Source organism: Ambystoma mexicanum, chromosome 2q (assembly GCF_040938575.1).
Source record: "Ambystoma mexicanum isolate Mex_15411 chromosome 2q, UKY_AmexF1_1, whole genome shotgun sequence".
NCBI classification, from domain to species: Eukaryota; Metazoa; Chordata; class Amphibia; order Caudata; family Ambystomatidae; genus Ambystoma; species Ambystoma mexicanum.
The window spans coordinates 905,822,624-905,849,949 of NC_090924.1; the positions used below are offsets into that span (position 1 = coordinate 905,822,624).

A 27,326-nucleotide genomic window follows, 5' to 3' on the forward strand; every position below is an offset into this window, starting at 1 on the left:
GGATTGACCTCCGCCCCGAGGGTTTTCACCAAGCTCATGGTGGTGGTGGCAGCGCATCTCAGGCAAGGGGGGATTCACGTCTACCCCTACCTGGACGATTGGTTGATCAGGGGGAGCTCTCCCGAGCAAGTCCTGGATCATCTGTCCGTCACCTGCCACTCCCTTCACAGGCTGGGCTTCTCCCTCAATTTAAAGAAGTCCCATTTGACGCCAACACAGCGGCTCCAGTACATCGGAGCAGTGCTCGACACTTCCCTGGGGCAGTGTTTTCCTCCCCAGGTGAGGGCTCTTCACATTCAGCAGATGGTGCACAAGTTTCAGCATGCCCAGACGCTCCCAGCGTTCGAGTTCTTGAGGTTGCTCGGCCTCATGGCATCCTGCATTCTTCTGGTGCCAGAGGCTCGCCTGCGGATGAGATCTTTGCAGTGGGCACTCAAGACGCAATGGATGCAGTCCTCCGGCAGGATGTCGGACCCGGTTCAGGTGCCGCCCTCGGTCGCCCGGGATCTTCTGTGGTGGGCCGTCGAAGGCAACTTGATGAAGGGGGCTCCATTTTGGCTTCCCTGGCCGGAGGTGACGATCGTGACAGATGCATCCCTCACGGGATGGGGAGCTCATGCCAACGGGCTGACAGTCAGCGGTCGTTGGTCTCCGTCGGAGTCCAGACTCCATATCAATCTGTTGGAGCTGAGGGCCGTCAGGCTAGCCCTGAAGGCTTTTCTGCCGACTGTGCGAGGAAAGAGTGTCCTGATCCTGACGGACAACACAGTGGCCATGCACTACCTCAACAAAAAGGGGGGGGGGGCAGGGTCACTTCCTCTGTGCAGGGAGGTGATGCAGCTCGAGTTCTGGGCCATCCAGCAGGAAGTTTCGATCTTGGCAGTTCATCTGGCCGGAGACAAAAACGTGACGGCGGACGCTCTGAGCAGGCAGAGCACGATCTCTCACGAGTGGGAGTTGGCTCAGGAGATTCTCCTGGAGATCTTCGCCCTTTGGGGGACCCCTCAAGTGGATCTCTTCGCCTCCAGTGTCAACCGGAAGTGTGAGATTTTGCTCGCGGGAATTTCCTCCAAAAGGAGCCTTAGGAGACACGTTCGTGGTGGAGTGGTCATTCCCGCTGCTGTACGCGTTTCCTCCAGTCCCCGTCATCCCGCAAGTGCTGCGGAGGTTACGGAAGTTCGGTTCCCGGATGATCCTCATTGCTCCGGCGTGGGCTCGGAGGACGTGGTACCCGGACCTTCTCGACTTGTCCATCTGCCCTCCACGTCGTCTTCCCTACCGAGACGATCTGCTCTCACGGGAGGGGGGTCAGGTTCTCCATCCAGAGGTCAGATCCCTCAACCTTCACGCTTGGCTTCTGAAAGGTTGAGGTATAAGGATTGGGACCTCCCTGAAGACGTGATGGAGGTGTTGCTTTCAGCCTGAAGGCCAGCAACAAAGTCTCTGTACCGTTGCCGTTGGCGTAAGTTCTGCGACTGGTGCTGAGTTCAGAATGTGGATCCTTTTGCATGTGACATCCCCATGGTTCTGTCCTTTTTACTTTCTTTGGCCCACAGGGGCTTGCAAGTGGGTACCATTAAAGGTTACCTGGCGGCGCTGTCCATCTTTAAGCGCTCGTCTGAAGAGTGTTCTTACTTTAAAATCCCTTTAATTTCACAGTTTCTGAAAGGGCTCACTAATGTGTTCCCTCCGTCACCTTTTCTGGTGCCCGGTTGGGATTTAAACCTTGTTAAGTTTCTTATGGGTGCTCCGTTTGAGCCTTTACATTCTTGCCCTTTGAGGCTGTTAACTCTGAAAACTGTGTTTTTAGTTGCGGTTACTTCCACTCGCAGAGTGAGTGAGTTACAGGCACTTTCAGTTAAGCCACCCTTCACTGTATTTCACAAGGACAGGGTTGTCCTTAGAGTTCGTCCTTCTTTTCTTCCGAAGGTAGTGACGGAATTTCATTTGGCCCAGAAGGTTGTTCTTCCGGCATTCTATCCTCCTCCGCATCCTGGTAAGGAAGAGGAGAGGCTCCATAGGCTTGATCCTAGGAGAGCTTTAAGCTTTTATGTTTCACGCATGTCCCGGGTCGGAGTGGACGATCAACTCTTTATTGGTTACGCTGGAAAGCGTTTAGGGCAAGCTGTGACGAAACGGACTTTGTCTCGCTGGATTATTTTGGCCATCTCGGAGTGCTACCGCTTGGCGGGTAAGGACCCACCGGCTGGCTTGCGGGCCCATTCTACCAGGGGTATGGCTGCATCTACTGCCCTGCAGAGTGGTGTTCCTATTCGCAACATCTGTGATGCAGCCACCTGGGCTTCAGTACATACATTTGTACGTCACTATTCCCTCGATTCCATCCGAGCACAGGATCTGGCCTTTGGCAAGGCGGTCCTTTGCTCTCTTTGATTGGCTATTCTAAATTTTGATTCTAAATGTTTTCCCTCCTCCTTGCTCTGGTACTGCTTTGGGAGTCTGTCATAGATATGGAATACGTCGGAGGACCCAATCCCCTCGAAGAACAAGTTACTTTCTTACCTGGTAACGTTCTTTCGATGGGATGGTCCGACGACGTATTCCATATCGCTCCCGCCCTGCCTTCCCCGCTGCAGAATTTCTTTGCGATTGCAGCTTACGTTCCGCAAGGCTTTGTGTCTGACTGGCAGTTGACTAGTGTCGCACGTTCTGGGGGAAAAAACTACAACTGAGGCTACGGGCGTCGTGCGTCCTACTTATCACGTCGGATGACGTCGGACGTCGGAGGAGGTCCTCGATGACGGCGCATCGATGTCATCGACGCAGGACGCAGACGCCGAAAAAAGTTTCCGAAGCAGCACAGCTGTGGTGATTACATGTCGTAGATATGGAATACGCCGTCGGACCATCCCATCGAAAGAACGTTACCAGGTAAGAAAGTAACTTGTTCTTTTATCCATTTACAACTCATCCTGTCACATGTATCCCTGACCACCCCCCTGGGTCATCCTACATGTCCAGTGGTCCCGCCACCTTTTGACAAGGACCGAACAGGCTGAGTAAGGCAAGAGAAAAGAAAGAGCAACACATGGTGATGCATCCGAAAAATTTTATAAATCATTTTTCCTGTGTGGTTTTGTTTGGTGTGATAAGTAAATTGGACCATTTGATACTTGGGCAAGCTTAGCTTGACTCATTTTTATTTTATTTTTGCATGTATAGCAGCGCACCAAACCCTCGGGTATCGGGGAGCAAGTTACAGTAAGACCGAATAGTCAATCTTTAAAGTGCAAAATTAGGGTAAATCTTAGTCTTGTAAATCGTTGTAAAGCCACGCCTCATGGTACAGGGCAATATCTGATCAGTTAATGTATGCAGACAATACAGACAGTTACAATCAGGCAAGCCAGGATGCAATAGGGCGCAGGAGGGGGGGAGGGGTTAGCCTCATTACCTTGATCATGTTTAGGTTGCTGCCAATAATGGGAAAGAGTGCAGTTGCATCGTCCACAGCCGGACAAGGCCAGACACTGGCTTTTAAGTAGGGCCTCAGGTGGTGGGCCGGCAGAGCCTGCAGGCTTGGGCAGTCCCTTTTTAGTGAGCACAGCCATTCAGATCTCTGCAGCACTGCCATAGGGCAGCAGGCTCACTGCAGAGTGTTGGAGTCCAATCGGCATGGCTGACTCGTTGTGGAGAAGTTGGCCTGCCGGCCATCTTTGAATGGAACTGAGGCTCCATCGGTGTCATATGAAGTAAGGCTTCGGCCTCCTCCTGCACACGAGCGAGGTACAGGAGGGTCGCAAGAGGTGTGCAGTAATTAAGACTTGTTATTTTCTTAAAAGGCTTTTCCTTAAAAGTTGGTGCATACTTGCAAGGCCTTTCCCTAGTAGTTCAAAAACACAATACAAATCAGACACTGTTTCAGCCTAGGATACATTTCTGCCCTCCTACATGAAATAGGAATTTCTTTCAACATTCATTAAAATAGTTTAAAAACTTATATTTTATGTTGGTTATTTCCTTGTTCTGTTTTTCTTTTTTAGGCCCATGAGCGACTGGAAGATGCAAAACTAGAAGCGGTGCGAGAAAATAATGTGGAATTGCTGAATGAAATTCTTGATGAAATTACCCCTCTAGTAAATGCAGATGATAATGTTGCAGAATTAGTTGGAATTCTTAAAGAACCTAATTTTCAGGTAAAAGATCATTTTATTTGTCTTCTGTCCTACATTTCTGCTATACGTTGTGTACAGAAAGTATGTGATGGTTTCTCTTTAGATAATGTAGTTGGTTGAAAGAATTAAATCAGACATACTTTTCATATTTCTGCTTCCTAAATGTTTGAATTGTAATAAAGATTTTAACATTGATGGTATTATTGTAACCAGTGTTAGTCCATGTTCTTATTTAGTGTTCTGGCCGGTTAATCAAAACTTTCACTAGTAATCAAAATAAAACGAACAATTTTCATACAATGTTTGTCATAACAAGAACATACTTAATGAATAAAATTGTTAGATACATGTGGAAACGTATGTATTAAATAACTAATAGCAGCTAAAATCGAAGACACTCGCGATCCAGCCAGTATCCTGTTCCAGAGTGCAAATGGAGAGGTGACACTCATATCACCAAAAAGTGTTGCAATTAAGACATCTCCAAGAATCCAAATGTAGACACTCGACTACAAAGTGCTTTCAGGTTTCTATGTATTTTTGATTCAGACATTATCTACAGCTCTGCTTGCTCCCCTAAATGTTTAAACGTGCCCCCAAGATTTCATTAGTGCAAATAAGTTCAGTTTTTCTTTACATCTGTAGGATTGTTAATCAAATGCTCTGTAGACCGATTAATTGATTTCAACAATCCGTCATCATAATGTGCCCAATTAATTCCTCATTAGATCTGCTCAGAGCAGAGTTCAGGGTGTAAAACAGTGATTGCCACCCGAGCTTAAGTATCTTTCTGTAAAGCAAGAGGTACTTCCATTATAGCAGTCATGAATGATACATTGTAGTGGGGACACATTTAGGAAGGTTATGCACCCTCCTCCAAATCAAGACCTCTATTTGGGTCAAATATTTTTGGGTGTACAACCTCAGCACCATAGGTCAAAACCGGCACTACCTTGGCTTTACAAAATGTAATGATGGGTTGGAAAGCCCGTAGATTCAATCTCCATACAAAGTTTCTCTTCTTTTTGTTGGTTTTCAGTGGGTTACTTTTTTAGATCGTTGTCATTAAATTAACGTAGTTATCACGTGCCTTAGGTTGGCGTTGCAGACCAACGGGAGTGTAGTCCAAGAGGAGCAAGTCCTCTGCATATGCCAACCAACCAATTGTGTTTCCAAATTTCAGAGGAAAGGCCCTTTCCTCCCTAAATGCCTCCTCAATATCAGATGGGAAAAGATTGACTAAAATCAGAATGAGAAAACATCCCTGATGTAAGCCTTTATACGTTGGTATTTATGCAGGCATTTTAAGAGTGTTCAGCTGAATTTGAACCTTTGCATCAATGCAAATAGCTTGAAATATTTAGTAATGCGTTAGGGCAACCCAACTTCTGAAGTTTGAACCAAAATAAGGATCCATTTACGCAGTCGAAGGCCATTGTGAGGTCCACAAATGACCCTATAAATTGGTTGTCTTTTTGTGCATGATCTATTTTGTGGAAGATACAAAATGAAAACTTTTAATGAGGTAGGTGTTTTATGTTATACATTCCAACAGTATAACCGAGAAGATTTTACTAGAAACCTCATGTAAAGCTATGGGCCATAATTTGTGGGGAGTGTCCAATCTCCCTTTTTAAGGACTGTCACAATAAGAGATTTTCCACATCATGGGCATGTAACTGGTGGCTATTACTTGATCGAATCACGCTAGTCCTAGTCCAATGATTAGCTTGACACTAGTTTGCCTAAGGTAATGGGATTCCGTAAGGGTAAAGCATATACCGATTGATGCGTTTACCCATTCTGCCTGAGGTATTGAATTAACTATCTTGATGGACATCCATCCTATTATGCTTCTAAAAATGTATTGCATGATGTGTAGTCCAACCGCTGATAATCTGCTCTGAATCTTTCTGTAATGTTTGGTGTTTATAATTCCTTACACAATTTTTACATTTTTGCTTTAGATTTGTGGACTCTATTTTTATTTGCATTTGAGATATATGTGCTTCTAGCAGAAACACAGCACGATAAGGCTGGCAGCAGTGCAATCCCATTTCTGGGTGCTTTACAAAAGTGACGGCACCGGATGATACAGAAACCGTTTGAGGGATTTGAAGGGGCTTGGAACATTAACATATCTTGTATCCGTTTGGTCCTCTTTTAGAGTTAGAATATTGACAGTTTTGTAGTGACTCTTTTTTAGGTTCACATGATGTACCTAGGCTAGCTACCACTTAGTGGTTGACCAAGAATATTGTGACTTGTGTACTGCATTTTGAAGTGGGCATCAAGATAGATGTATAGAAGCCAATACGACGTCAGTGCTCATCTCATCTTAAACCCTTGGGTAGATGTCATCTTATGATTGTGATTGTTTTCTTTTTTCCAGTTTCACAGTCGGTCATAGAAAAGGAAGGAGCATGCCTTCAAAAGGAGTTTACCTCAGATTTTGTCTTCAATCGCAGAACATAGATGGGATGTTTTCTAGTTTACAATCTTCCCTGCATCATCCTGTGCTCTTACTCCTGAGGGACTGAGAGGACTGGTTTATGATGGGCGTGCTACCACCTACTTTTTTGGTGGGTGTATGCGCTATGGTGCCCGTTTCCTTCTGGCCTGGGCAGAGCCTGAGGCACTGGCAGGTGCCATGCAGCAAGGCGAGAGAGACCTGGGACCGCAGCGACCATTGCTGCCTTGTTCAGCTTGAGCGCAGGCACAGGGAACCAGCCTCTCAGTTCAGCACATGTACAGTGTGCAACATGTCTCCTGTAGCCATGGCAATGCGCTCTGAACAGCAGGAACTTGTTTCCATACCGGCAGTCACACGCTGGCTGGAAGCATTCAACATTCAACTCTTGCTTCCTCTCGTTCTGCTCCTGCTTTAGTCCTTGGCGTGCCTCCCCCCTTGTCTCTCCCCTCCTGCATGCTATTCTTCCTCCTGCCTTGTTCTTGGCCTGCCTGGCAATCTACATCCAGCCTTTCTTGGCCTTTCTATCGATCTTTCGGCAATTCCTTCCTTGGTCTACCTTCTAGTCTGCCTTTGTCCTTTCCATGGCCAACCTGCAAGTTTTCTTCCAGTTCTTCCTTGGTCTGCCTGCCTTCAGCCATCCATGAGTCTATTGGGTCTCGCTTCGCTTGTCATCTGGTTTCCCAGACCGTGCTTGCACTGTCCCTGCACCATGAAAATCGGGTAACGCTATAACTTGGTGCAAGGAGTTGATTTCTGGGTACTCCTTGTGTACCATTACGGGGAGAACTGGAGGTCGATTCCTCGCATGCACATTAACCACCTGGATAGGTCACTTCTTTCCACCACCCTGAATAGTCTTGCCTAATCGCACTACATCTGTTTTAACTTGTAATATAAGTAACTTCCTTTGGGAACCCGAAGCAAAGTACGGACAAGGCTAAGAGTGGGTAGGAGTCTATATCTTTCTCCATAAAACAACTGCGTGTTCAGAACGCAGCAGCAAGACTGAAAACTGAAGACTCAACAAGAGAGAGCACACATCATGCCAGCATTAGGATCACTACACTGGTTTCCATTCAAGAAAAGGCTAGTTTTCGAAACACTGCGTTCAAGTAATTTGCAGAGAAGGAGCAGAATTCCCGCAATTAAAAGGTCTTCAACAAACAGAGCCTTGAGGTCTAGCAATGACATATGCCTTGAACTCTAACATTACTTTAAAAATGAAATATTGTGGGTCAGCATTTTCAAACATCTCAATGAAATTCTGGTACTCTCTCCCAGAGAGAATACATGCAATAGAGGAACAGCTGACATTCAGGAAAACAGTAAAAACATGGCTGTTTAATATGCATAGCTACCTTGCAAGCCATAAGCCATCCTCCAAGAGAGACCAAACATAGCTGACAATGCCCAATGGGTTTGTTATCCAACAAGCTACCAGTGCACTTGCGCCTTAATCCAATGCCATGTGGATTGCAATTTTCCCCCACTAATCCATACTAAAAAGTCCATAATTCTGCAAATATGCCACGTGCAAACCTACTATGCTACGAACACATGACACCTATAATCCCTCCCCCACTTGACACCAAACAGCAGATCTCCACAACACCTCCAATTACACTCCATCTCAACACAGCCAATGCATCCTTATGCCACAGACACACAAGACCTCTGATATTGACGTTAACATCTTATACTTCCACCAACCCAGACCACTTTGAAGCAAACCTACACACAATGACTTTTTTTTTTAAACTAAAGTTTCCAACCCTATAGCAAACGCACTTGTGGACTCTTCCTTTCCTCCCACTAACAAACCACTTGATTTCAGATCCGCTTTGGTACCCGGAGACCATGAAAATCGCAGAGGAGTGCAATATTTTCCCACTAACATACCTTTCGAATTGATTGTGTCCTCCCACGTATTCCTCATTTTATGATAACTTAATTTTCAGATTTAGCTGCTTCTGAAACTTTCTCGGCAGAGGGCGCTGTGCATTGAGAAGGTCGACTCAATGTCCCTCGAGGGCTTCCATCTCGGCTGACGGAATCGAGTACATCTACCATGCGCAGCGTCCGTTGGCTTCAATTCGGTTTTTACGCGAATGGGATTGCTTTGAGATTAACAATGCGCTAAAGTTTTCTTTGAAAATGTATCTGAAATGGCCTCGTCTTCAACTCTGAATACTGTGAAGACTGGCTTCAAAAAGTGTATAAAATGCGGCAGCAAGATATGGATCACGGAACCGCATAAGCTATGCCTATGGTGCCTGGGCATCGAGCATATAACTGACTGTCAATCCTGTCAATCGATGACAGGTTAAGGCCTTTAGAGCACAAATTTAAACTTGCAGTGGGTAGTATTATCCCCAAATACCCCTCCACGCCTTCTAAATTTGGGTCGTCCCACGAGTCGAGAGATTCCTCTCCTCACAAAAAAAATCAAAGAAAAGATCCCACTTGAGCAGCAGACACTCCTCATTGTCTTTGAAAAAATCGAAGAGGAGGCACAGATAACCAACTTTGTCCTTGTCTTCATCTGAATGAATCGTAGTCTTCCCAACAAAATCTTCCTCCAAAGAGGAGTGGGAACTCTTTAGGAGGAAAATGTGCTAAATCTTCGAGGATCAGGCCCCCATCCTCCTCAAAGCAAAAGAAAAGTGGCCATGCTATGGTCGAAGTCGAGCATGATGCCAAGGCAAAAACCAGTGCGCCCTCGAGACTGGGTCATAAGTCTACTCGAGAGTACTCGACGCAACGAGCAATCGTCGAAGACTTCGAGTCAAGGGCAAAGTCCCTCAAATCACAAGACAAAAGTCAAACCGTCAACGCCATCGAAGCCACGGACATTGATGCAATTGACTCCTTCGCCGTCAATACTAAAAACATTGATACTGATTTGTACTTTCTTCGACGCCCTTACATTAAAGATGCCAGGAAAAGGTTTTTAAACCTTTACATAAAGGATTATTTTTAGGTCATTGACTTCAATATATGAGGGCTATGAAACCTCTGATGATACCCCTCCATATGGTCTCCAATTGGATACCTCTAGTAAGTTAATGCTTTTTCAGAAGAGTCCAGGGTTAGGGAACGACATGACACCCTACAGAGAGCTAGTGGGGTAGACACCTGACCAGAACTAGATTTTGGGAAACCAGACCAGGCTGATCATGCAGATCCATCCTACAGACGCCTAATGTCTAGAGTGGTGGAATTTTTGGGATGGAGTGGACCAGCTCCTGCATTTGAACAGGACAATCTGGCTGACATATTGGACAAGGGTCCTCCATATGATCCCATTTTGCCATTCCATGTGGCACTGCAAAAAAGGGTTGGAGCCAACTGGGAGGCTCCAGAGTCCAGCCCGGCAGTAAATAAAAATGTGACCAAAAAATACAGGCCATCCAGTAGTGACCCTGGCTACCCATCAATCCATCTATCTCCAGAAAGCCTTCTAGTACAAGCAGCTACATCGGCCTACAAGCAAGCTGCGTACCCAACCATACCCCCTGATAGGGATGACAAACGTATTGACTCCTGGGCAAAGAATGTCTTTGGCTAGCAGCATGGCTTTAGTCTAATTCCACATGTGCCTTGGCAAAGTTTAGATTCACCCTTTGGGACTGCATAGCGATGGCGGCTGATCACATCCCTGAGGGGGAGGAAAGAGACAATTTCATGAACCATATAAGGGATGGTAAAGATGCCATGTGTGAATCTCTGCAATCAGGTTTGGGCACTGCTGACCGCATCAGCAGGGCCATGGCAGCAAGCACAGTCATATGCAGATTTGCGTGGTTCTGGAAGTTGGGATTTGCACCTGATGTACAATCCAGGCTTATTAACATGCCCTTTGACGGCTCTCATTTATTTGGAAATAAGGCTGATGAAAGCCTTGAAAAGCTGTAGACCTCAAAGGCAGCAGCCAAGTCCTTAAGTGCCACAGTCGGACAGCCACAGCCTTTTCACCCCAGCGGATCATTTTGGAGGGGTAGGTCTTTTCGCCACTACTCCTAAGTTGGAAGCACGAGGACCGAGAAGATTCCCTCGTGGTGGGCGAGGTGAAAAGCCTGCCCATGCAGTGGCTTCTTTACCATCAGCTGCTGCTTCAGCTGCCTCAAAACCACTCTGAGGTCTTGACTTACGACACCTGCGTGGGAGGCAGACTATCAGAGCATCTGAAACAGTGACGAGGTATTACTATGGATGCATGGTCACTGGAAACAATAGCCCAGGGTTACTGCCTCCCCTTTTAAATGATCACCGGGTAACCATTTGCTAAATATTCCAGATCCATTCCTGTTGAAGGAATTTTGACACTGCTAGAGAAAGGTGCTATAGAACCAGTACCTGTGATGGAGAGGAGCAGAAGGTGGTCTCCCTATTTCCAAATCCCCAAGAAGGACGGAGGACTGAGACCTATCTTGGACTCGAGATGCTTGAACAAATTCCTCAGGAATGACAAGTTCAAGATGGTCACACTTTCTCAGATCCTTCAGGCCCTCCAGCTCCAGGATTGGATGTTATCGCTGGACCTTCAGGATGCTTACTTTCATGTGCCAATCCATCACAAGCACAGGAAGCACCTGAGGTTTGCCATTGGCGGTTCACATTATCAGTTTTGAGTTCTGCCATTCGGGCTGTCGTCGTCCTGAGGATTTTCACCAAGTTAATGGAAGTGGTGGCAGCAAGTCTACCCCTACCTGGCTGATTGGCTGATCAGGGCACGTTCACCTGAACAGGCCAAGAACATCTCTGTATCACCTGCCATTCCCTCCACAGACTGGGCATCTCCTTCAATTACAAGAAGTCTCACATGGTACCATCTTGGAGACTCCAGTTTATTGGAGCAGTCCTGGATGCATTTTTGGGAAAAGCCTTGCCACCCGAGGTGAGGGCTCAAGACATTTTTCAAATGGCCACCAAATTTCAGAGTGCCCAGCGTCTTCAGGCCTTTGACTTTTTGAGGTTGCTTGGCTTCATGACAACCTGCATTTCTCTGGTGCCAGAGGCTCGCCTGAAAATTAGATCCCTTCAATGGGCTCTCAGAACACAGTGGTCTCAATTCTCAGGCAGGATGTCGGACCTACTTCAGATTCGGAGCAGTGTCTCACAGGACCTTCTGTGGTTGGCCTGCGGGGACAACTTTCTGAAAGGAAAACCTTTTTGGCAACCATGGCCGGAGATAATGGTAGTGACGGACGCCTCACTCACAATGTAGGGAGCCCACGCAAACAATCTAACAATCAGCGGTCATTGGTTTCCATCAGAGTCCATCAGAGTCCAAACCACACCTCAACCTCTTGAAGCTGAGGTCAATCAGACTAGAGCTGAAAGCCTTTATGCCCTCTGTATGGGAAAGAATGCCGGTCAATACAGTGGCCCATGTACTACCTCCACAAGAGAGGAGGCGTAGGGTCACTACCACTATGCAGAGAAGCAATGCAGCTCTGGTTCTGGGCAATTCAAGAATGAATCTCTGTCAGCAGTTCACCTAGCCGGAGAGGATAACACGCCGGACGCTCTGAGCAGGCAGAGGACAGTGTCCCACGAGTGGAAACTAGCTCAGGAAGTCCTTTAAGAGATCTTCACCCTTTGGGGAACCCCTCAAGTGGATCTGTTAGCAACCAGAAGTGCAAACTGTTTGGCTGCAGGGAATGTCCTCCAAGAAGAGCTCTAGGAGATGTGTTCGTAACGGACTGGGAGTTTCCACTCCTGGACGCGTTTCCCCTTATCCTAGTCATTCCGCACGTCATCGGGAGGTTGAGAAAGTTTGGGAAATCCATGATCCTAATTGCCCTGGATTGGGCCAGGAAGATGTGGTACCCGGACCTTCTGGACGTGTCAATCTGCCCTCCAATAAGTCTTCCACAAAGAGAGGACCGTCTCTTGCGAGAGGAGGGTCGGGCTCTCCATCTTCACGCATGGTTTCTGAGAGGCTGAGGTACAAAGATTGTGACCGCCCGAAGGGCATAATGGAGATTTTGCTTTCGGCCAGAAGGCCAGCAACAAAATCCCTATACCGCTGCCGTTGGAACATGTTCTGCAGCTGGTGGACTCGATCCGAGGAGAGCTTTTATATTTCGAGGATGGCAAAGTTGCAACAGCACGACCAATGTTTCATCGGATACAGGACACAAACTAGTTCTGTCAGTCACCAAACAGACCCTATCCAGATGGATCATACTGGCTATTTCAGAGTGCTACAGGCTAGCTCGGAGTGATCCCCCAGAAGGGGGGGCATGGAAACTTCCTCTGTCCTTTAGAGGGTAGTTCCGATAAAGCACATATGCGAGGCAACTACCTGGTCCACCTTCCACACGTTCACTAAACATTACTGTTTAGTCACACCAATGAAGGAAGATTTGGGAAAGCAGTGCTATGCTCCATTCTGGACAAACAGTAACTCTCAATTCTTACTCCCTCATCAAAAAGAACCTAATACTGCTTTGGGAGTGTATCATAAGATGAGGAATAAGTGGGAGGACACAATTCATTCGAAGAACAAGTTACTTACCCGGGTATCATTCTTTCGTCTGGATGTTCCTCCCACGTTTTCCTCATCGCTCTCCCAACCTACCCCACTGTAGAAATACCAAGCTTTGGACCTTGCGCTCTTTTAATGTCTGATAATTTAAAGACACTTATCAAGGCTGTTAATTCTGCATATGGTGGTGAAAAAAACAGAACTGAAGCCAATGGGCGCTGCGCGTAGTATATGTACTCGACAAAGACGTTGGCTGAGATGGAAGCCCTCGAGGGACATCATGGAAGCCCTCGAGGGACAGAGTTGACAGCCTCGACGCACAGGGCCCTCTGCCGAGAACAATTTTCCGAAGCTGCTAAAGCTGGAAATGAAGATATCATAAGATGAGGAATACATGGGAGGAACATCCAGTCGAGAGAATTTTACCAGGGCTAAGTAACTTGTTCTTCTATGCCCTCCCGCCAAACCCGTTTGTCGCTGTTGGCCACAGGTTGCCATAGTTGGCCACAGGGTGCCATAACCACGCCACAGCACTCGGAACATTTTAAATCGCACCACTGAGACAACCGTTTACATACACATGCTTTCTCTGTCACTCTGTATCTGCACACACCCATAAACTCAATGGCCAAATTAACTCGCACACACTCATGACATACTCTTCTTAAGAGCCATGGCTGAAAACCCAGCACACACCCATCACCCCCTGAATGCTTCCACCGCAGAGCCCTCCCCGCACAAAATCTGTGGTGGAGTTGCCATCATATACAAACGTATTCCTATTCAACAACCCCACTAACCCACCATACACATGTGAAGCCTTCTTTTTCAGCCGCTCTTCTGTATCACACTCACACCCTATATTCATCCACCTCATATGCCACCCTGTGACAAAATGACTACTGCTCTGCAGAAGTAGTAGGGTAAGTAGTATCTAAACCGTATACTCAACAGACTAATAATAAACCAACCATGATCCCAAAATGAAATTGCCACAGCCTGACCGGTATCTCCTTTGCCTCTCTTGGTAGCTTAGGCTGAGCACATGCTATATCTACAGAGGGGTGTAAGTTGATAAAAGTAGCAACCCAAACTGCTTTAGTACAGTGGTTCTAAAATAAAAGGACAATCAAGGTTTTATGAAAATATAGAAATATTAATTAGTTGTGTGCATGGATTGCTTTTATTAAAAACACCACAGGTCCACCCTTCCAATCACCATAAAAAGGATAAACTGAGAATTCAGACTGAGATTAAGAGGCACTCTGGGTTGATGGGCAAGGATGTTCACGCACGATTTCATCAGCAATGTCCAAGTATGTCTTTTAAAAAATGGAGAGGGGGCATAAATGTCACTACTGTCCTTTACAGCGGAACAGGGGCACAGGGCATCTTCAAATACCTTTTATGTTCTTGTCTTCTGGGCTTAACAGTACTGAGCCAGACTTTTTGGTGTCTGGGCACTTTGGGTGCCTGGCCGGTGTTGAGTCGAGGAGTGATGGCGCTGGGTCCAACAATGTTGTGTATACAGCAGCGCCGGCCTGTGGGTCTAATACACTGTGGACCACAGGCAATGTCAAATTGGTGGTGCTGGAAGATTTGGTAGCCTCTTGTGCGAAGACGCACAGACTAAGCAGGCTCAGCTCTCAACATAGTGTCTAGATACTGTAGCAGCATCTGCTAGAAGTTAGACGATGCTAGTGATCAGTTGGTGGTGTAAAGTTGGGATGCTAGAGGTCTCTGACGGTCTCCGATGTGAAGAGGGTAGAGCTTTCGGGTCGAGTGTATTTCTGAGATTCCGATGCAGTCGAGGTCAGAAAGGAAGCTTGGACGGTGTTGAGTCCCCACTGTTGATACAGTTTGGGGATGCAGGCAGTTCCAGGAGTCGCTTACCTAGTTCTGTGGTTGCTGCGAGACCCAGTCCAGCATGTCCAGGCAAGATGAGGCCTTTTCTGCACTTCCCAGCCAAGAAGGTTGTAGAGCACACTTGCAGGGTCCAGTCACCTCCAGTAAGCAGGCTCTTTGGTACACGTGTCTTTGGCAGCAGCCTGCCTTGTTCACAGCAGTGTAACCCAAACTGTGCCTTTGGGATAGTTAGGTAGCAGAACTTGCCGCTGCCTTGGATGTCTACTGTCTTCACCTCTTTTTTTCACTTTGGAATAGGCTGTCCAGTCAACATTTTAAAACAATAGTTTTGAATGACAAACGTTCTGAAACAAAAGTGTTGGAAAAAAAAAGTTTTGAATGTATTTTTTTTTTATATTAAAGGGTTTATTGCCCCTTTTCCTATAAAAGCAGAATGTCGCAGGGGATTGTCCAAAAGCAAGCCTCGTGCATGGCGTCCAATCCAGGCTGTTAAAAGTAACCTTTGCCTTCTGACATAATATCCAGAATACCCTGTCCTGCAGGAAATGGGGCAAGAGAGGGATAGGACGTGGTGGAAAGTCCCAACAGAAACAAAGTTAGTGGATTCCCTCTTTCAGCCTACCTCTCAATTCTGGCTACTCTTAGTACACCCTCTTCTCATGTCTGCTGACTTCAAAAGGACTCCAGTTGTCAGCACCCGGGTAGGAGTGTGACATTGTCATTGTTGCCTTTGAAGCACTGACCCTGAGAGGAAGCTGCGCCCTCCCTGCGGCAGGATCAAAAGACAGTATTCTGACCATTGTCCCGCGGAACAGATGTGGAGACGGTCAGATTAGGCACTAATACACATCAGTCCTGTCAGAACTGGGCCCTGCTCACAGACCTGACACTGGTGATATCAAATTGCTATTGTTGTATGGGGGTGCTGTTGCGCATGTAGAAAATGGCCGCCTAAACCCGCTGCTCCTTCATCACCACATGATCCTGCACTTGAAGATCCGTTCACATGCCATCTAGAGGGCTGAAACCTGCTGTAGCGTTTGCCGGTGAACTTATCCACAACTTGTGAAAATCTGGGCTTGCTGCGGTACCGGACTGCTGAGATCTGGCTGTTAACAAATTCGCCGGCGCGAGCATCGGTGTCGTGCCGACGCACGGCACCAGGGGAACCTACCCGGAGGCCGTGGTTGCTGAGCGCTGCAGGCCGCGAGGGGGCAGAGTCTATGCTAGCGGCCCGCGCCCGGGCCTGCTGTCCGGCCCGCACTCTTCACGAGGTGGCGGTTGGAGGCGCCTGTCGATCCTGTGGAAGCCCCAGCTCAAATCTGGCCCTCGGCACCGACTTGCTTGACACTCGCCTCCCCTTGATCCCGGAATATCGTGGCTCCCGCCCATGCATAGACCCGCAGGCGGCGGAGCTGGACGAGCAAGTAAGCGGCCAGCGAGAGGTGCGAAGGGGGATGCGGTGTGCCAGTCTTGCCGCGAAGGCTGCTCCTCACTGCTCCCTGCCGTGTTTCAACACATTAAGCGCTTTTATATGCTGGATGCCCCCGGCAACATTTAATCGAGATCCGCTAATTTGGGGCTGTGGTCTTCCTGATCCCTGCCCACCTCTTTAGGCCTGTAAACACTCCGTGAAGCCGATTGGAACACACCGGGCAGTTCGGCGTGCTCAGCTCTTTTGATTGAAGTGGTGCCTCGCCGCCGCCATACTGCAGCCACGCGGCCTTTCTTGATACTCCCTGCAGGCTTGGCCGAACCTCATGGTTCTCCTATACGGACCGTGACGCTTGGAGGTATGCTGGTCCTCGCCCACGGTGCGAGGTTTGGACCCTCCTGAGCTTTTTTTGACATACTCAATATACACACGCGACTCGCTGTAGGCATGGGGGGAACCAAGTAAGTCAAACGGGGCATCCAAAACCCCCAGGAAGAAGGGCCCTATGGACACGTTTACCAACACGGCTAGTCACACTGTGATGGTGGACACACATCCGGATGAGGGTGCTCTGAGCGAGCAAGACGTGGTGGACAGAGAAGATACATTGACCGCGCTAGTACAGAACGGATTCTTTGCAGTGAACACTAAGCTGGACAAAATAGTTGCCACCATCGGATCCTTGAGAGCCAGAATAGAAAAGGAAAGTGCGCGTGTCACGGCGACTGAGAACAGGATAAGTGTGAACGAAGATACTATTGCCCACCACAGTCGAGATATATCCTACATCAAAGACACGATGAACAAAATACAGAGAAAATGTGAAGACCTCGAATCCAGGTCGGGGAGGAACAATGTCCGCGTGGTCGGAGTGGCGGAATCCTTCGGCAGGGGCCAAATGGAGAAACATGTGGAGGAACTTTTTAAAACCTTACTCGGGCCCGAATATCTCTCTGAACATTTCCTGGTGGAGAGGGCGCATCGTACTCTAGCACCGGTACCCAAACCAGTATCCCCCCACGTACAATAATTGCCGCCTCCTCAATTACAGAGACAGGGATACAATCCTTCGGTTGGCACGGGAGGCCGGTACACTGCAGTATGAGGGGAACCGTATACATATATACCCAGATTTCTCCGCCTCTGTCCAGGCAAACAGACGCTCTTATGAACCAGTTAAACTCCTTAGAGCACAGCAGATCACGTATGCCTTGATGTTCCCGGCCAAAATGAGAATTCAACATGCAGGAAGAGCACACTTTTTTGAAAACCCGTCTGAAGCCCAGTCTTACATTGAGTCCTCTATTCCCCTCCCTCCAAGGGGGTAGGGGACGACCTGCGCCGAACAATAGACCCCGGCCGGCGGACTAAGATTTGCGCACTCTACTGATCTGGTTGCAACTGGTATGTGCCTTACTTCAGGGTCCCTGGTAAATTGATACAAAAGATGGCCATCTTCTGTGTTTGGTGATGGATGTGAGCCGGGGATGGCGGTCATGTGAGGCAACAGGACTACCCTGGGAATATTCCACAAGTTGAGGGACAGGCATCGTCAAGTTGGGGGAGACGATGAGGGTGGTGGGCGGGATGGGGAGTTTGGATTGGGTTGTTGTCGATGCAATATCCCATGTTTTGAATTGGGGGAAGGTTCCCCACGGTATGGCACCTTGCCCTGGGAGGACTATCGGGGGATCTGGTTATAGTTTATTGGTTAAAAGTGATTCTGACACAATTCATGTTATTTGAAAGATACATCCAAGAGGTTGGAGATGCTATTCGAACATTTCTACGTAAGACTTGGACCACGCATTAAGGGTTAAACTGTTGTCATGGAATGTAAGGGGATTGAATAATCGGTTGAAGACTAAGAAGGTTGGAAATTATATCGTCAGACATGGCGCTCAAATTGTTATGCTGCACGAAACGCATACTGTTGATACTAGCAATGAGTGCGTACTTCCCGGCTGGGACAAATCCAGGTTTTGTACAAACTACTCATCTCAGTCCAGGGGTGTCGCCACGCTCATAAATCCAAATCTGGGATTTCGCCCCGATGGCCATAAATGAGATCCCCTTGGTAGATATGCTCTGGTGTGGGGCTCGATTGCAGGACAGCGTATGCTACTGGTAAACACATATGGCCCGAACATTGATGATCCCGCCTTTTATACTAATATATACCAATTTCTATCTGCCATTGATATTCGTATTATAGTCTGGGGTGGGGACTTCAACATCGCTATGGACCCTAAACTGGATAGATCCAGCACGGTTGTTAGAGCACCAAGTAGGGCTGTTCTAACTTTGCGACATGTCCTTTCCCAGCTCTCCCTCGATGACGCCTGGCGAGTGATGCATCCGAAAGGAAAGGCCTACACATACTACTCTACGGTTCACGATTCCGAGTACAGAATTGATTATTGGTTTGTTTCCCCCACTATGCTTGCTGTAACAGCCGTGTGAGATACTGCCCCGTACACTCTGACCACTCCCCGATAACACTTGAGGTTGCAATCCAAAACTGCCCTAGATCTCCCAGAAGATGGAGGTTTCCCGGGGGATTGCTGAGTGACCCTGGGGTGGTGGAGGGGCTAAACACCGAAATTGCAGAGTTCCTCAAAATTAATATGGGCTCAGTTGATAGATGTTCCACGGTATAGGAATCCTTTAAGGTCTGGGGTAGGGGGCCACTTCTATCCAAATCTGTGGGTCTCCTGAAAGGGGTTAGGGCTGCCCTGACCCAAACTGAGGACGAACTGGGGAAACTTGAGGATGAGTACGCTCGTACACGTAAGACCATACTAGCTGGAATAGAACAACATCTCCAGGAATTCGGCAGACTAGCTACTAGGGAAGTACAATACATGGCGCCCACGGTCCAGGCCCGTAAATATGGTGAAGGTAACAAAGCGGGAAGGACACTGTCTAAATTACTGAAACAGGACAGGCACCCTAATCGAATTACTAGTATACAAACGTCTGGAGGAGAGGTTGTGCTGAATGAGAATAGGATCAATATTGAGTTTGCCAAATGTTATCAGCAGCTGTATAGCAATAGAGACACTAAGACGATCACGGAAATCAGGGCATACTTGGAGACATTGACAATACCGAAACTCCCTGAAGAGACCCGCCTGGCAATGGACCAACCTCTCACTACTGACGAGTTTGCTGAGGCGATTAAGGACTTGGCATCCAATAAAGCCCCAGGGTTAGACGGCCTGGGAGCTGAGTTTTACAAGGAGTTTAGTGCAGAACTCGTTCCATTGTTATTGCGGGTTTGGGAGGAATCCCTCCAATGTAAAATACTGCCCCTGTCCATGAGAGAGGCCCTGATAACTGTTCTCCCTAAACCGCGCCGCCCGCCCCAGGACATGTCGTCATTTAGGCCACTATCTCTTATCAACACAGATGCTAAGATATTTGCCAAAGTACTGGCCAGTAGGCTTCTGCCGGCAGTTCCTACACTTGTACACCCTGACCAGAATGGGTTTATCCCCACCAGATCTATGGCTCTTAACCTTAGGCTCTTTGGTATTATGGCCCAAATAGACCCGGGCAGAAATGCTGTAGCCGTATCATTAGACGCGGAAAAAGCCTTCGACTCTGTGTCGTGGGCCTACTTTCTGGCAGTGCTGGAGGCATTTGGTTTTGGTCCTAACTTCATTAGATACGTGAAATTACTCTACACAGAACCTGGGGCGCGGGTATTGACCAACCAGTCAATTTCGGATTTGCTTTTATTGGGAAGGGGCACCAGGCAAGGCTGCCCATTCTCGCCCATACTGTTTGCCTTGACAATGGAGCCAATGGCTATAGCGGTCCGACTGCAACACTCTAACAGGGGCATCAACCTTAAGGGGGCTACTCAGCTTATCTCGCTATACACGGACACACGCTTTTATATATCCGTGAACCAGAAAACCACTTGGCACCTATTATGGCTGAGATTCAAGAGTTCACCGCACACTCGGGGTACTCCATAAACAGAGAAGTCGGAGGATTCCCCCTCACACCGTCAGCTGGCTGCCCCGGCTCCATGTGTGGTCTGGGGAGTCCATCCGATATCTGGGGATACTTGTCTCACGTGGGAAACACATGCTGTACACAGACAACTACGATGCCACACTACAGGCCTTGAAGACTAAATTGCTGTTATGGGACCGCCTGCCAATGTCTTTGCATGGTAGGATAGCAGTCCTAAAAATGATAGTCCTGCCCAAGCTATACCTATTTGTGAACATCCCAATATGGCCGGGAAGACCCTTCTTTAATGAACTCAGATCTATGGCGACGACCTTTCTTTGGAATGGGAAGAGTCCAAGAACAGGGTGGGAAAAACTAACTGAACCGTACTCCGCAGGCGGATTAGCAGCACCTAACTTTGAACTGTATTATGTTTCTCAGGCCCAGTTCTCGAAATATTGGTATTCCAAGGATGAGGGTCCCCCACATGTGGAGGTAGAGGAGCTCACCACTTCCCCCACAAACATACAGTCCGTAATCTTTGATGCACATGCGACTTCAACCCGGTGAGCTGTACAATTGCCGGAAAGCTATATTTAATAGACAGAGTACTGGCCACGTATAATCCTGAGGTTTCCCTCTGGAACTACCCTAACATGACACCAACACACGCCAGCCTACGTGAGGCCTGGGATCCCAGTGGAGAGATGAGACTGGGACATGTTTATAGATGGGAAGTTTGCGACCCTTCAGCTGATCATGGGGGCTCTTGGCAGGGTCCCACTTAGTACACTGCAGTACTATCGTATGAGATCGGCCTTCCAGAGGTGCTGGGCGTCTTTCCCTGATGAACCCCCTACGCACCCATGCGTGCAGATGATAACGGCGGGCGACCGACTGGGGGTGTCCAGACTGTACACTGTAATACAGGCACACACCCTCGACCAACCTGATCAAAGGTAAATGGGAGAGTGATCTCCAAATCTCTGTAGACGATAAGACCTGGGGAAAGGTACTGTTCCCTTACCAAGAGGGTTTCCCTGAACGCTGGGATACGCCTTATACAATTTAAAATTATAAACAGATTGCACTACACACCGGCCAAGATAGCAAAGTTTGTTCCAGATAGTCCAGGCAAATGTCCCAAATGCAAGGGGGATCAGGCTGGTTCATTTCACATGTACTGGGGCTGTCCGGTGGTGGCTGGCTTCTGGAGGGAGGTGGCAGATATCCTTGAGGAAATTACACAAATCCCCCCGGCATTGACCCCACAGAAATATTTATTCGGAGATATAGGCAAGTGCTCCGAAAAAAACCAGAAGACTATCTAATGTCTCGTGCGCCAAAAAATGTATACTACAACAATGGAAGAATGCTGCGCCACCCACTGTAAAGCAGTTCCTCCGGGAACTGACATATGTAAATGAGGCTGAAGAACAATTTGTCCTCACCCGCCCATCGGCTAGCACACCTAAAGATATTTGGGGGCCTGCAGAATGTTTTTGTGTGATATGATCTCCGATGAAGATGAAGCCATGTAAATGTACCACCTTGATGAGATGTATGATATCTGTACCGATTTTCTATTTTGTCATGTTTATTTCTATCTGTAAGGTAAAGCTGTAACTGTTATATATCTGCTGGACCACTAATAAAAAAAAGTATTAAAAAATAAAATTGCTATTGTTGTATAATTGTGCGACCTTCACAGCCATCATGCCGCAACCAGCCATGCCTTGCGTTTAAAGATTGACAAGCCACCATCGTAATGCATACTGTTAGGTTTTGTATCAGAGGTGCAGGAGATCAAAATGCTACTTCAGCCTGCTGATACTGTGTTCCAGCTGCTGTCAGGAATGCACATCTGAACTTTGAACCTGCCCGGTGCCACTGCAGGGCTGGTGCCGAGGGCACCAGGAGGCTCTTATCAAAGGCATATGTGTGCACTATAATTTTTGCATGGAGTCTTTATTAGCAGGGGTGGGGCTGATGCTCCAGTATGGGGTCTGGCATGGATTCACATGCTCATGAATATTCCCTGTCGTCAGGCTGGGAATCCTCAGTAAAAAATTTTATTTTTATTTTTTTAAATCAGTTTTGTTTCTGAACTGTCTTTCTACTAATAACCAATCATTGGCCTCTGTGTCATGCTGCCTGCAGCCAATGACTGCCCTCTACCTAAATCCCTCCTCTGGCAGCCATCTTCAGATTTTTACCTCACGTTCAAGTGTTGGGAGTCCTCGTGCTTAGCTCTCGAGCTTTTACTGCGTATTGCGTTTTTTCGAAGAGTTTACTCTTATTTTTTCGGTTAGTTCGAGCCTCAAGCTCCACTGATTCTTCTTCCGATTAACGGAGACCCGTTCTTGGAATTTTCTATGCCCCTTAAGGGCGAATTTTCATCGAGTTTTCACTTCTTGTTGGATTCCACGACGCCTGTTGGATCCAAGCTGTTTAGGATCTGCCCTGGATGTGGATTACCGAATGTCTTCAAGGAAGATGAGCACTCCCGGTGCCTCTACTGCCTTCACAATGATAAATTTCACGTGGAGGAGGACTGTGCGTTCTGTAAGAGCTTGGCCGTCTGGACAATGAGGGACCGTCGTATTCAGCTCACTAACTGGCTGGAGGGGAAGAGCCCAGCAACAGGTGAGAAGAAGAGGTCCGAGCGGTCTTCTAAGAACTTTGAGGGTGCTCCAGCGATGGGGGCCCAACAAAAAGCTAAGCACCGTGAGTCCGCGGGCACCGGGAGCGCCGTTGGTTCGGGCTCCTCGACTGCCAGGCAGGGTGCAATGTCACCAACGCCATCATCCACGAGCCAACGCTCTGGCTCGGTGAAAAGTAAGTCGGAGAACCCGGGCAAGCTTCGGGAGAAGCCTCGGTTGATCCCGACGGAGACAGCCAAGGGGGGGTGAGGCGGTGAACCCCCCCAAGGTGAAGGCCTCAGACACGCCCATGGTCGTGAAGGCCCAGATTCACCTGGCGAAGGCCTCGATTGAAGGAGTCGTGGCGGCCCTGGCGAAGCCTGCGGAGGCTACCCCAGTGGAGACAACCTCTGGGCCTAGAGTTTCCCTGCCACCCAGGAGGGAAACATCTTTCCAGCCTATCGAGATGAGAAAGATGGGGGGGAAGAGGGGGACGGTAGCCCTAACAGACAAAGATACCACCTCCGAAGATGAGCTGGCTCGCGTAAAAAAGATCCTGGACAAGAAGTTTGAGGAAGCCAGGGCCTAAGGGAGGGATCCTGACGAGGCGGACGTAGAGAGCAATGGTGGGGCCCAACAAGGAACCGCGTACCGTGGAGGAAACGGAGAACCCACGCCCCAGCCTTTGTTCCTGTCGCAACCGATGCCACAAGACAATACAGGAGTAATCTTGATGGCGTTGCAGGACCTGTGTACGGAGATAAGAACATGGTTGCCCTTACTACCAGCGGACGATCCACCAGCGCCTGGACAGTCGGGGAGCCCACTGAACAAGCGGAGGCCAGTCCATCCTCCACCTCCCTTCCAGCCTTCACCCCTAACCCCTCCTCTGAGGGACGAAACGGAGTTGGCGATGACGGTGGTGACGACGGGATGGATCTCCAATCACCCCCTGTCCGAGCCTCCCTGCCCAAAGAAATTGTCTCCTTTCACGCCATGATCACCAGGGCATCAGAGCTTTCCTAGCTATGCCCCAAAGAGCAGAAGAAGGAAGGTTTCCTCTACCGACGACGGGAGGCCAAGAGGAAGACCGTCCTCTCAGTCCCCCTACTGGACAACATCTGGGACGAAGGACTATCCCTTCTGAAGAACACGTCCACGGCCCCTGTGAAGAGGGACCGGTACGAGAAGTAGTTCCGGGTCCCAGACTCAGCTCCTATATGCCTCAGGGCACAGCCATCCCCAGATTCGGTGGTCTCTGCAGCGGCCAAGAAGAAATCAGCAGGGACAACGGCATCAACTTCCACTTCTCCACTGGACGCCGAGGGGAAGAAGCTGGATGCCATGGGACGGGCCATCTCGTCGGCAGCGACGACCATCAAAGCGGCCAAAGCCCTTGTGATTGTGGCGCGCTACGACAGAGCTGTGGTTTAAGATCGCGCCCATCCTGGACTTCCTCCCAGATGACAAGAGGGCAGAATCCCTTGAAATCCTGCCGGAAGGTGAGGTGGCGTCGGACCACGCCATCACAGTGGCTACGGACATCGTCGACTCCGGCTTTCGCCAGATGGGCAACGTTTGCCTTCGCCGGCGCGTTTGGCTCAAGACCACCGATTTTACGTCAGGACGTGCAAACCAGGGTACTGGACATGCCCTTCGACGGGAACAACCTGTTCGGCAAGGCAGTGGACGATTCCCTGCAGGCCATCAAGGCGGACACCGAGACGGCCCGGGCTCTGGGTTCTCCATCAGCGACGGACGCCTTTTCAGACTTCTGGGTGCAAGTCTCAAGGTGCCTCCAAAGGATTCGGCGGCAATTCCTCGTCGTACCGCCAGGCAGCCCGCTTATCGTCGCAGGAAGCCTACAGAGGCCACAACAAGACAGGAGGACACTGTCGTCACCAAGGAGGCCAGGGTGGCAAGCCCTCAGCGAAACAAGACTGAACCGGCCGTGGCATTGGGGCCCCCACCCAAGCACCCCAGTGGGAGGCCGGCTGGCGATATTCGTCAGCGTGTGTGAGTCCATCTCCACCGACCGTTGACTGCTGGATGCCCTGGCCCACGGGCACCCCCTGGCGTTCCAAAGAAAGTGTCCCCGTTTCCCACCTGTGACCAGGAAAGAAAATCACATGCCACAGCTGCTTCTGGAGGTACGAGCAATGTAGAAAAAGGGCGCAATAGAAATCGTCCCAAAGAGGCTCCGGGGCTCCAGAGTATACTTGCGGTACTTCCTCATCCAAAAGAAGACCGGCGGCTGGCGGCCCGCGGCCCATCCTAGATCTTCGCAGCCTCAACAGATACATCAGTCTCAGAAGTTCCGGATGGTCACCCTTCAGCACGTGCTGGGACAATTGGAGGAAGGTGACTTCCTGTCGTCGCTGGACCTGGAGGATGCTTACTTCCACATCCCCAAACGCAAAGGTCATCTAAAGTTTCTACGGTCCGTTGTCCAAGGGCGGCACTACCAGTTCAAGGCCCTGCCCTTCGGGTTGAAGTCGGCACCGAGGGTCTTCAAGTGCCTGCCACCGGTGGCTGCACCCGCAGGGGATCCACATACACTCCTATCGGGACGATTGGCTCATCCGAGCAAAGTCAAGAGAACTCGCTGTCGTTCACACAGCGAAGACGGTCTGCCTGCTCACAGAACTGGGATTCTCGATCAACTTCGCAAAGTCTCACTTGGTACTGTCGCAGGACGGCCTGTTCCTGGGAGCCAGACTCTACACAGTGGCACGGTTGGCTTCACTGTCGGAGAGAATGAAAGCCATCCTGGGCAAGGTACAACGGCTGTGGACCATGGAAGCGGCCAGGGTGAGGTCCATCAAGTCCCTGCTTGTCATGTCATCGTGCATCTACCTAGTACGTCTCTGCAGGTTGCGGATGCGGCCACTACAGGAGTTCCTTGACGCCCGTTGGATGCAAGTGACGGACAGCTTCGAAGACAAGATCTCCTTCAACAAGACTTTCCACCAAGCGATCCAGTGGTGGGGCAACCGCGCGCATTTTGCGGCGGGCATGGACTTCCAGACCCCGGAACATCAGGAAACTGTGACGACGGATGCCTCCCTGGAGGGATGGGGAGCGCACACCGGAGATCTCCACGCAAGAGACCTTTGGCTCCCGGAGGAGAGGTCACTACACATCAACATCCTGGAGCTCTGAGCCGTGTTCTGGGCCCTCTTGTCTTTCCTTCAGTCCCTCAAAGCCAAAGTGGTACGAATCTTCACTGATGCCACCACCACGATATTCTACATCCGGAAGCAGGGGGGCACCAGATCCCCCCAACTCTATCAAGGAAGCGCAGGATCTGTGGCACTGAGCCGTCGCCAAGGGGATGTTCCTGGTAACTTCATTTGGCAGGAGTGAAAAACACTGTCGCCGACTCATTCAGCAGGGAGCTGCGCTCTTGCCATGAGTGGGAGCATTGGCAGGATCAAGTGGATCTCCTATTCCGATGATGGCACAGTCCCCAGATCGACCTGTTTGCGGCGAACACCACGTGCCGGAGGTTTGCCAGCAGGTTTCCCCAGCCGGAGAGCATGGGCGATGCATTCTCCTTCCGCTGGGACGGCCTGTTCCTGTATGCGTTCCCACTGTTGCCGTTGCTTCTGCGACTCATCAGTCAACTCAGACGGTCCCGGTGCAGGATGATTCTCGTCGCACCGGTGTGGCCGAGGCAGATCTGGTTCCCGGACCTTCTGGACATGTCAGCCTTTCCCCCTCCCCCCAGTCAAATTGCCGACTGACGCAGATGTCCTCTCCAGGGAAGGAGGCGCTCTCATGAATTTAAAAATGGTTTGTACAAGGGCCTAGATATACATCCTACATCACGACCCAGGATCGCTGAACCTGCAGGTCTGGCTCCTGCAGCACTAGAGTTCGGAGGCTATGATATCCCAGTGCACTGCAAGGGGGTACTTGCAAAGGCCAGGGCGTCCTCGACTCTTAAGTGCTATGGACATAAATGGAAGAGGTTCTCTGTCTGGTGCTGTGCACAGAAGATCAACCCTCTACGGATTACGGCTCCTCAAGTGCTGCCGTACTTGTTGTCGCTGGCTAAGGTGGGTCTGGTACATATCCACCTGGCGGCTATCTCCCGATACACCAGAACTCCGGGACGGTCGTTGCTGTGGTCTCGCCGCCTGGTTAAGGAGCTCATGAAAGGTCTGTTCCGCTCTTTCCCACCGGTGAAGGCTGCGGCCCTGGCGTGGGAGCTCAACGTGGTGCTGACCAGGCTTATGGGTCCCCCATTTGAGTCCTTGCATTCGGCACCTCTGAAGTCCCTATCATGGAAGACAGTGTTTCTTGTGGCCAT

At 49.3% G+C, this 27,326-nt stretch overlaps 1 protein-coding gene across 4 annotated transcripts in view; it reads left to right on the forward strand.

Annotated features, from left to right (window-relative positions):
* The window catches only part of PALS2 (protein associated with LIN7 2, MAGUK p55 family member), a 1,716,257-nt gene that overhangs the window by 272,723 nt on the left and 1,416,208 nt on the right, over positions 1-27,326 (forward strand). For 3 of the 4 annotated variants that reach the window (XM_069648194.1, XM_069648191.1, XM_069648193.1), the window contains exon 3: positions 4,005-4,157. In XM_069648194.1, the coding sequence (XP_069504295.1) occupies positions 4,005-4,157 (153 nt within the window). Of the gene's footprint in view, positions 1-4,004; positions 4,158-27,326 lie in introns of those variants that run through there. The other variant, XM_069648195.1, reaches the window with a different exon arrangement.